At 44.8% G+C, this 11569-nt stretch overlaps 1 protein-coding gene across 1 annotated transcript; it reads right to left on the bottom strand.

Moving 5' to 3' along the window:
* Positions 1 to 10132: 10132 nt before the first annotated feature.
* LOC136474911 (uncharacterized) lies at positions 10133 to 11256 on the bottom strand. The gene is made up of 2 exons (XM_066472482.1): positions 10389 to 11256; positions 10133 to 10286 (listed from the first exon to the last, which is right to left on the bottom strand). The coding sequence occupies exons 1-2, from the start codon at positions 10929 to 10931 to the stop codon at positions 10272 to 10274; spliced, it is 558 nt and encodes a 185-aa protein (XP_066328579.1). The 5' UTR covers positions 10932 to 11256; the 3' UTR covers positions 10133 to 10271.
* Between the last annotated feature and the right edge of the window lie 313 nt (positions 11257 to 11569).

Raw genomic sequence — 11569 nt, 5'->3', positions numbered from 1 at the left:
AATTGGATGAGGCGACGTGGTGCTCTTTAATCCTTTGGCTCGTATACCCGGGTATAGATATCCAACAGCAACCATCCAAACAACATCATAGGCTACGACCATCCTGTTGTTATGTGTCACTACAAAACCACCACAACACTAGTAGGTGCCAACCCGACGCCTCTCCAAGTAAAAACAACAAAATAACAAACGCTATCCCCGTTTGGATTCCATGATATAAAGTTTAGCTATGAAACTTTAGTTCTTGAGGCTTCAAACAAGTGGTATAAAAGTGTTGTCTAAATTTAGCCAACCTTACAGAAGATTATTAGTTTATTAGACCACACAAGTGTGCTAAAGTGATCTAAAGTTTAGTAGCCAACTAAACTTTACACATGAAATCCAAATAGGGTTTAAAACTATGAATTAGGGAAGGTTCGAGAAGACTTGACCACTGTTAACCATTGCTCGTTCATGAATGTTTTGGTGGCAACTTGTCGCTAGTTAGTGTTATCATGAAAACATGTTTAAAACTGTGAATTAGTGAAGGTTCGAGAAGACTTGACCACCGTTAACCATTGCTAGTTCATGAATGTTTTGGTGGCAACTTGTCACTAGTCAGTGTTGTCTGATGTTTACATGGATCCTATAGGGCAAAAGTAGAGAAAAAGGAAAAAGAAAGAAAGAAAAAATAAATGAAAGGAAATAAAAACAAATAAAAAGAACAAAGACATGTAATTTACAAAATGCACCACGGAATATTTCATGGATAACATACGAGCAATCCAAAACACATTATGAAACATCTCATGGATAATATAAAAATAAAAATGAACAAAATTGTTTGGAAGCAAAGTACATGACTAATTCAAAACACACACGGAACATCTCGGAACAACGTAGTCCAAGGGACACAAAATCCGGTCTATGTCAAGGTACTAAATAGCGTATAGCGGGTGCTATTGCGGACGTTAAGTTCCAATATCGGCATATGATAATTACAAGTAAATTTAAACATATATCATGAATATTAGGTACAAATAAACATTTAGCTGTACTCAAAGAAATGAGATTTCATGTACTTAAATTAAGAAGAAAAAGACATGATGTTCCATATAAGCAATCATATATATCAGAGTTTATAAATAAATAGATTATGAGAACCATAAATAGTTTATAAGACCATTATTCATTATTATTGTCAACAAAATAGCAACCTTATTAGTCTCATGTTCACTTAAACCATCTGTGTATCTTAGGTGGGCTAGGATTATTAATTTTATTACGTACCCTACCATGTTATTGCGCCAGCTATAAAGAATTGTGGACCGCTATAGCGGCCCGCTAACTCAAATAGTGGTTGCTAACTTTCAACTTGCTAAATCCAGTCAGCTACGCCGCAGCGGTAGTGGTAGGAGACCACTATTGCTATTGCGGCCGCTACACCTTGTCTATGTCTCTAGGAGTATAAGAAAAAAAAAAGGAAAATACAAAAAATATATAAATAAAATGCAAGGCAAATAGAGAACAGAAATATGTAGAATAAATTACTACATATCGAGGAGAATATTATTCGAGTGTAGAAGTACAGGAAAATAGAAAAGAAGAAAAATAAATGGAAGGGAAAAATAAAATTAAAACATGTAATTTTTGTACAATGAAAATAGTCAAATAAAATATTATGGAAGAAACCAAGAGGTTAAATAATCAACCAAATCCAAGCAAACATACTTAGTTGAACTGAAACATACATGGTATATGGGCTAACTGGAATGCACGGACCAAAATAAAGGGACCAGGCTGGGCCCAACAACAGCCCATCGTGGAAAATAGGAGCAGATCGAGAGTGAACGGAGGATTACTGCCGTCCGGGTAGTTGGACGCGAAGATCCGCGCGTTGGAGCAGGCCATCTGGCATCGGCACTTTGGTTTGGCAGGTCCAGCCCGGCGATCCGTAATGCTCCGCGCGTCCGTCAGTCCGGACCGCCTCGGCGTCGCCCGCTCGCGGAACGGATCCCGCCTCTGTGTTGCCCGCTCGCTCTGCGCGGGACGGATCTCGCGCAGCGCGCCCACCAAACGTGCCCCCGCCCAGACTAACGCTTCTCATTGCGGTCTTGCTCCATCTACCTGCCGCGACCCCTAATGAGTTCTGTGCCGTCGACGAGCTTTATACTGACAACCTCCGCGCCACTATATAGCACCAAACTTTACACTGGCATCAAGCTCCACGTCGATGAGCCTCTATTTTCATCCAAGTAGCAAGTAGATGTTGCGCTTGAAAGTGTATGCTGCAAGCATCTGTTTTAAGTGTTCAAGATATTTCAGAGATATGTTACAAATGTTTCATATGTGTGTTGTAAAAGTAGATCGAGATGTTGTATACAGTGGTGGATATAAGGCTAGGGCAGTATGGCCATGGCCCTAGGCGTGAGAAAAAACACTAGAGTAATCCCTTTGTTTTTTCCACCTAAATCTATATACTAGTATTACTTTTGTCCATTAGCATGTGATCTGATATTAGTGGTTTATAATATTGGCCCTAGTCGTAAAAGTTCCCTAGCTCCGCCACTGGTCGTATATGTTGCAATGGTTGTACACGTATATTGCAAGCTTTTATTCCCAACGTATCATCTGTTTGTTCAAACGTACGTTGCAAATATGTTTATCTGGATGCGCATATATTTCACACATATTTTTGTAATTGTTTTATCTGGATGTTGCGTATGTTTTTGCAATGGTTTTAAGTGTTTTTTTTGGTGTTTTGTAAGTATTTTAGATGCATGTTTCAAGTATTTCATCTACCTTTAGACGTATGTTGCAAGTGTTGCATCTCTCTCCTCGTCTTCTGTTGTCTAGCATCGGTGTCTTCTCCTCTCGTTGCCGGCTCTAGGCATCCGCCACCTCCTCCGTCTCATCTCGGTGCTGGTGCCATTAGGGACAATGTGGGCCCCACATGGGCGCACGACGTGAAAAAATAACTGCAGGCGTGGACGTCCGAACGCCCCATTATCCAGATGTGCGGGCGCTAGCGAGCCGTTGAACGATCCAAGCCAAAAGCGCATACTATTATAATATGTAATAGTTACGGATCCCCGATCCGTAACCCAAGCAATAAGAAACGTGAGAGTTAATAGAATATCTCGTCTTCCGTTCCCATTGTAAGATCATAGAAAGTAGAATGACACTATAGACAAAGACTGTTTGTGGAACCAAACTTCTCTTCTGTTTCATCATCGAATAGTGAATACATATGTTCCTTATATAGATAGAAGATGGCCCTTTAACTTCTTCAGTTATAACTCTTGAGTACTAGAGCTTCAAGAGTTAATTTGATATAAGCCCACTAACATAATTAGTTTCATAACACTCTCCCTTGGGCTAATACCACGACAAACTCATGCCTCATCAAAAACTCTGTCTAAAAACCTAGTGGAAAAAAACAATAGAGAAAAGAGTACATTCTTGCCGCATAGATGTATACAACATATATATGCCTTATGATCTTCAAGACCACGGGTTTCAACATCTTCCGGATTTTAAGAATATGAATTAATAATTAGGGATTTACTCCCCCTGAGCTCTGCAAGTCACTCAAGAATTTCATGCCAATCTCCCGAACATATCTTTTGAATGTTGTGGCTGGAAGAGATTTTGTAAACAAATCTGCAAGATTGTCACATGATCTTACTTGCAGTATATTTACTTCACCCTACTTCTGGAGTTCTTGAGGATAAAAGAATTTTGGTGAAATATGCTTAGTTAAGTTATTCTTTATATAGCCCGTTTGCATTTGTGCAACACATGCTGCATTATCTTCATATATAATAGTGGGGGTATCCATAGTATTAAGGCCACATGACTTCTGGATGTGGCTAATCATCCGCCTTAGCCAAACACATTCACGTGCAGCTTCATACAGTGTTATTATCTCTGAGTGGTTTATAGATGTTGTTACTAAAGTTTGCTTACAAGACCTCCATGAAATAGTTGCACCACCATAAAGAAATACAAAACTAGTTTGTGACTTTGCATTATGAGGATCTGATCGGTATCCAACATCTGCATAGCTGACCATAGTCAAATCATGATTCTTCGGGAAAAATAGGCCAAGATCTATTGTACCTTGGGGGTATCTGAGTATTGTTTTAACACCTATCCAGTGCCTTTTGGTTGGGGCAGCACTGTATCTGGCTAGCAAATTTATCGCAAAAGCAATATCGGGTCTAGTGCAATTTGCAAGATACATCAGTGCTCCTATGGCACTTAGATATGGAACTTCAGGTCCTCAGACTTTCTCATCTTCACTCTTGGGTCTAAATGGATCTTTCTCCTCATCGAGTGATCTCACCACCATAGGGGTTTTTAGGGGATGAGCCTTTGACATATTAAATCTCTCAAGAACTTTCTTTGTGTAAGTCACCTGATGTATAAGAATTCCTTCAGGGAGATGCTCAATTTGTAGGCCTAAGCAAAATCTAGTTTTACCAAGGTCTTTCATTTCAAATTCCGCTTTAAGGTAGGTACACGCCACATCAATGTCCTCTGTGTGTCCTATGATATTCAAATCATCGACATATACTAAAATAATACAAAATCCATTCTGAGATCTTTTAATAAATGCACATGGACAATCATCATTATCTACATAACATTTCTTTAGGAGAAAATCACTCAACCGATTATACCACATCCGTCCAGATTGTTTAACATTTGCGATTGCCTTTAGAATCTAGAATTTTTAATCCATCAGGGACTTTCGTCTATATATATATATAGTGACCCGTAAAGATACGCAGTCACAACATCCATTAACTGCATTTTCAGATTCATACCAGCTGCTGTTGATATTAAATATCGGAACATTATGCCACTCATAACAGGAGAGTATGTTTCATCGTAATAAATTCCGGGTCTTTGCGAAAACCCTTGCGCTACAAGTCTCGCTTTATATCTCACCACAACATTATTCTCGTTCCCTTTTTTAAACAAATACCCATTTGTATCCCATCGAAAATACTTTGGGGGCGTGCGGGCTACAGGCCCAAATACTTGCTTCTTATTAAGCGAGTGCAATTCAGTCTCTATAGCTTCTTTCCATTGGACCCAATTGGAGCGCTCCCGGCATTCTGCCATGGACTTTGGTTCGGAGTCTTCGTCAATGATTTCAGCAATTTTAGAGACAAAATTTATATCAGCGACTATAGTCTTTCTATTGTATTACTCTCTTGACTTTGCATAGTCAGTGGCAATTTCTTCATTTAGCTCATCCAGCTCATCTTGATTTTCCATATTTGATATGGCTGGTTGTTCCGATGCCCTTGTGCCATTGCTTATAGTAATACACGCTAGTGCACTAGGGCCATCATCTAATGCTTGTTCTCTATTATCTCGGCCTTGCGGACGTCTCCGCTGTGCCTGTATAGAATCATTCGGTTCTCTCCCCCTTTTCCTAGGATTGGGGATTTGAGAAGAGTCTGTCCTTTCCATGGGTATCTCCACTCTCTCCGGTGCATTAGCCGCGGGAATATGCGATTTTGATACTCCTCTTATATTAGTGAAAGCATCTGGTATGTTATTTGTAAACTGTTGTAGGCTAATTGTTCATTGAACTTCAAGTTTAGTGTCTTTAGTGCGTGGATCAAGTGAATGAATGCCACTAGCATTCCATTCAATTTCCCGGCATTCCTTTGTTTTTAGATACAATCCTCCCCCTAATGTCGGAACCAATTTTCATCAAATATACTATCGACGTATCTAGCCATGAACAAGTCACCGGTTTTAGGCTTTAAATATTTGATTATTGATGGACTTTCATAGCCAACATAAATCCCCATCTTCCGGTGAGGGCCCATAACGGTTCGTTGGGGCGGTGATATCGGCATGTACACAATGCAACCGAACTTTTGCAGATGGGAAATCTTAGGTTGTTGTTCACGCACTAATTCAAGAGGGGAAGTAGAATGATATGCAGATGGTCAATATTGAATTAAAGCAGCAGCATGTAGTATTGCGTGGCCCCAACAATTGGTGGGGAGTTTGCTATCTTGCAAAAGAGGTCTAGCAATGAGTTTAATTCTTTTTATTAAAGACTCGGCAAGTCCATTTTAAGTATGAACATGGGGAACAGAATGTTGCACATCTATCCCCATTGTAAATAGTAATCATTAAATGTCTTTGAGGTGAATTCACCTGCATTGTCCATTTGAATCGACTTAATGCTGTTCTCCGGGAAGCTAGCACGTAAACGAATGATTTGGGCAATTAATTTTTGCAAAGGCATGGTTCCGTGTTGAGAATAGGCACACATGGCTCCACCTTGTAGAAGCATCTATGAGCACCATGAAGTATCGAAATGGTCCTGACAATGGGTGGATCGGGCCACAAATATCACCTTGAATTCTTTCTAAGAATCTTAAGGACTCGTCCTTTATCTTCTGGTAAGAGGGCCTAATTATTAACTTTCCTGTTCCACAAGAAGTGCATAAAAAATCTTTTGGTTTAGGAAAGTGTGATGTGTTAATGCCATGTCCAGCAGAAGTAGTAATAATTTTTCGCATCATTGTTAATACAGGATGGCCAAGTCTTTCATGCCAAATCATAAAAGATTTTGGATTTTTAAATATGGTTGGCATTGCAACATATTCATGAGGGGGCTCAATCTGTGTGTAGTACAGCCCAGATGAGGTTCCAAGCGCTTTTTCTACCACACGCATTTGATCTCCTTTTGACTCCGTAATATAGAGGTATTCAGTACCACTATCAGTTGTAGTAGTGATATGATAACCACTACGACAGATGTCTTTAAAGGTAAGAAGGTTACGTTGAGCTCCTGGTTATAGGAAAGCTTCATCAATAGTGATTCTAGTATTGTTAGGGAGTACCACGGTGGCTCGACCATAACCTATAATGCGGCCATTGCTTCCGGCAATTGTTAATATATTTTCAGTTCTTTCTGAAGTGTCTGAAAATATTTTGTCTCTCTAAGGATTGAATTTGTGGTAGCGCTATCAACCAAGCAAGGTTCTTTCGCTCCATCCTTCATCTTAACTTAGAGGAGAGCTGCTGATAATGTATTATAATATGTAATAGTCACGGATCTCCAATCCGTCACCCAAGCAATAAGAGATGTGAGAATTAGTAGAATATCCCATCTCCCGTTCCCATTACAAGATCACAGAAAGTAGAATGACACTACAGACAAAAACTGTTTGTGGAACGAAACTTCTCTTCTTTTTCATCATCGAATAGTGAATACATATGTTCCTTATATAGATAAAAGATGGCCATTTAACTTCTTCAGTTATAACTTTTGAGCACTAGAGCTTCAAGAATTAATTCAGTATAAGCCCACTAACATAATTAGTTTCATCTTAATTCGGTATAAGCCCACTACCATAATTAGTTTGATAACACACACATCCCCAACGAGACGCGCACGAAAATGAATCCGCCGGCCTGTGTGGGACGCGGGACAAGCACGTGGGCGGTTGCGCCTCCTTGGCCCAAACCCGTGCCTCGGTGCGCGAATTTCTGTGGGCCGGCTCGAGCTGCGTCACGTCCCCGCAGACCCCGCACCGCGGGCACGGCATTCGTGCGGTGCGGTGGATCAGAGGGTGCCGCCGGAAGGAGCGAGGCCTCGTGTGGTCGGCGCCGCGGTTAGCTAGTGCTACGTTAGGGTTGGCGCGCGCGGCTTGATCGTGGAGGAGCCCCGCGGGTCGCCGTATGCGGGGGCCGATCTCACCTCGTTCCCCCGCCGGAGTTGACTGGAACGACGCTCGCCCGACGGCCCGAGCTCATCCGAGTCGCCGTCGCGGTGACGCGTACGATCTCGCCCACCGTGCGTGCCGTCGCTCTACTGGCTCCCAGCTGTATATAGCGCCACACGGCACGCGGCGGGACTGGTGATTGCTCGCGACCGAATTGGCGCGTTAGGTCGGGCGGACGGGCCAACGGCCTCGCACACCGGGACAAGCATCGGAGCCCGCCCGGCCGGCCCGCGTTGATCATTGCATTCGGATCGGCCATGTGTGATGATGTCGCGTTGCATTGCATCGCCGATAAGACCAACCGGTGTGCGAGGACAATCGGTTGCCCCGCCACTGGTCAATGTCCACAGGGCTAAGCTAGCTACGCACGACGTCGTTGGACCTGGACGGCGAGCTCAGCTCTGTGGCTGTGGGAGGACGTACGTACGTACACCGTTTGATTATTGGCAATGATAACAACATGTTGAGATGGTACATGATACATCCTCTCCGGATTGAGAAGCACGGCTTGCTCCATAATTTCATTTGTTGGCATCACAAAGCTAGCTAGCTGCGAATTGAATCAGCCGAGAGCTGCGTGCTCGAAATTAACAAAGCTATTATGTTACCACGATCTTCCGGTGCACAAGTTCCACCAAGGGATTTAATTCGACGATAGGGCGTAGGTTCCACGTGATTCTACCGTGGCAACAGTGCCAAGATAGCCCAGCTGCTTCAGAGAGGGAGTAAAGAGAACGCATTATTGCCGTCACCCTAGCTAACGTCGTAATCCAGCTCCAGAGGTAACGGTCCAGATCCTTCTTCTTCTTCTTCACTTTGCATTGAGCACCTATTTTGTGTGTGTTTCTCTCTAGCTATTGAGTCTTCAGTCTTCGGCCATGCATCAATCAATCACCGATCGTTTCTTGTTATTATTGCTTCCGCATCCTTGCTGTTTCATGACGACACATTGCATTGTAGCACGCTTTTTGGTGCGCTGTTGATGAGACATATCCTCCGTGACTCGTTATGGGTTCCATTACCTTCTTGTGTCCTACATATGCCATTGCCAATGCCATCTTGTATAGGTAGCACCCCGGACACATAGGACTGAGGGGTAGTAGCAGAAAAACCATGCCATTTGCCAGCTCTTTTTCATACGCCCAGCTGCTTGTTTGCATAGTAGGACTACTCCACTAGTCCACTACACACTCGATATATCTAGAGCTGCTACTATCTGTCCTCTGAATCTAATAAAGCCCATCTAACTGTAGCAATTAAAGTTGGCCTTGTGCTAGCTATAAAGATTTTTATATCCTCTCGTAGATCTCATGGCGCATGCTGATCCTGTTATCTATCCACACGATGCCTAGACGCCCCTACAGTTCAGACGGCCGGTAAGACAGGCGTCCATGAAACCCGCTAAAGATGAAGACATCAGCATTTGTTGACACTCCTGTTTGCCTGTAAAGATGAGAAAGTTGAACATCACCACTGCATGCTTGCCGCGCCAATACAATAGCACTACTACCGAATTAGTATCCTCTAGCTTTCTTCTAGCTCCCTCTACTTTTTTTTTGTGTTTCACTAAAGAAACTAGTGGCCACACCGGTTTCCTATACTTAATTCGCCGCGAGGATTCGATGGATCTGAACGCATTGCAAGCATATATAGAGGCAGGCAGGCAGCAGCAGTGCATCTATGAGACCATGATACACTGCAGAGGACATGTCGGGAGCACATTGGATAGATCGATGGATCCATCCATGGCTCGCTTAGTCCACTAGATTTTTCAAATGAGAAAAAGATGGATATCATTTTTGCGAAGGAACAAAAACAAAACAGAACAAAAAATGATGATTATGCAGGCCTACAGGCCAGGGGCGCGGGGACTGGGGGAGCCTTCCTTCCTCCACCAGCTCTCGCTGTCGCCTCACACATGCTCGCTCTGAGGCGCTTTGTCTCTCTTTATATACTCATCCAGCGGAGCAACGAGACAAAGAAGAGCACTGTTGATCCCCACAGGGACAGGGGCGGCCAGTGAGGCTCCATCACTGGTGAACTAGAGCCTCCTCACCTCACAGATCTGGCCACCTGGCAAATCTAATCATTGCACCATAAATTTCCCATCTACGACGAGTACACAGCCACTTTGTACAGGGTGGAGTGGAGGAGAAAGCCAAGAACAAGTGAAAGAAAGAAAGAAAGAAAAGAAGCAAACACTGGCCATGGATCTGCTAGTGAGTGGACAGTTTGCTAGAGAGAAGATCAGAGCACTTAGAGTATGCAGGGAAAATACACACTTTTTTTTTTGGCTCTTTTCAACGGCCGGGCCACCTAGCACACAAGCAAACTCACAACAATCTACAAAACCTAGCCCATGGATGGATGGATGATGACAAGCACGATTCAAGAGGTTGATCGATCAACAGCATCAGCCTGAAGGAGGGAGGGCAAAAATAAGCTGCTTCATGCATGTGGAGTGTGTGGCTTTGTGCCCCCATGCCTGTCTCGTCTCTCCCCATCGGTAGTGCGGTCACCTCATCATCATAGCTCCTGATGCTGTGTGAAGCAAACAAACGTTTGATGAGACAAGGTGTCGACCAGATTAAAGCTCCACCGTATGGTGGAGCATGCAGGATGCTGCAGGCACGAGATGCCAACCTGATTGGACGCGGCCATGTCGTCGTCGTCGGTGACCATAATGTCGGCGACGCCCTGCTTGTCGCTGCTAGCCTTCTTGGCCGCCGGGCCGTTGCCGCCGCCGCCGACGACGCAGAGCGCCTTCCGCAGGCCGAGCATCTCCTTCCACCGGCTGGACGACGACCCCTTGCTGCTGGCGGAGGCGGAGGCCCTCTCGTCGTCGTCGCCGCCACGGAGCTCGTCGCGCAGCGTGGTGGGCGGCCGGGCCGCGGCGGCGGCGAAGCAGCTGGCTCCGCCGCCCCCGCCGTTGTCCTTGAGGGGAAGGATCCTGCCCTTGGAGAAGAGCTGGTCGGCCGCCATCATGGGGTGGCTCCCCACCGAGAACTCGAAGTTGAGGTCCTCCTCCTGGCACCGCAGGCTCATCGCCCGGTTCTGCACCGGCGGCGGCGGCTCCACCGCGAAGTCGCTGGAGAAGGAGATGCGCGGGCCCAGCGCGGCCGGCGCCTGTGGGCCGCCGCCGAACCCCGCCGCGCCGTCAGGGTTGTACATGTTGATGCACGCCATCGCGCGGTGGTGTGGTGTGGTGGTGGTGCTGCTGCTGCTGGTGGTCGGCGTGGCTTCCTGTCTTCCTGACCTCCTCGTGCACTGTCGCCTCTTCTTGCACTTCCACCGTGAGCTGAACAGAGCTGAGGCGAGCTTCGCGTGCAGCAGCGCAGGATGTGGTGGTGGTGGATTGGTGGGGGCTTTTAAAAGGTGGTGGGATGGGATGGTGGTAGTGTTCGACTGCGAGTAGCAAGCAGGAAGAGAAGGAAAAACGGTGTACCGATTGATCGGTCGAGTCGTCACTGTTTGGGCACTTGCCGGTTGCCGGGCAGGAGAAGTTTGGATGGTTTATATAAGGGAAGAGAGGGCTAGCGAGAGCGAGATGCGTGGCGTGGAGGTCTCCGGTGGATGATGGATCATGGATGGGCGATGCAATTGTTTAGCACCACCTAGAGTGAATGACAGATGAACGAGGTGCAGAAGCCACAAGCCAAGGAATGCCTGTAGTGTTCGTTTCCCCTGTTAGTTTTACTGACATCGTTTCAGCAATGCCTCTGTTAAAAAAAACAGGGCGCTAAGTTTTTTTAAGTAAAAAATATTTAATTTAGTCTAGTCTATAGAGAAGATAGTCCATATTTATTAAATCTAATATATAGTTT

The sequence above is a fragment of the Miscanthus floridulus genome, chromosome 8 (assembly GCF_019320115.1).
Source record: "Miscanthus floridulus cultivar M001 chromosome 8, ASM1932011v1, whole genome shotgun sequence".
In the NCBI taxonomy this organism is placed as follows: Eukaryota; Viridiplantae; Streptophyta; class Magnoliopsida; order Poales; family Poaceae; genus Miscanthus; species Miscanthus floridulus.
The sequence above is the reverse complement of the archived record's forward strand: the minus strand, read 5'-3'. Positions and strand labels throughout refer to the sequence as shown.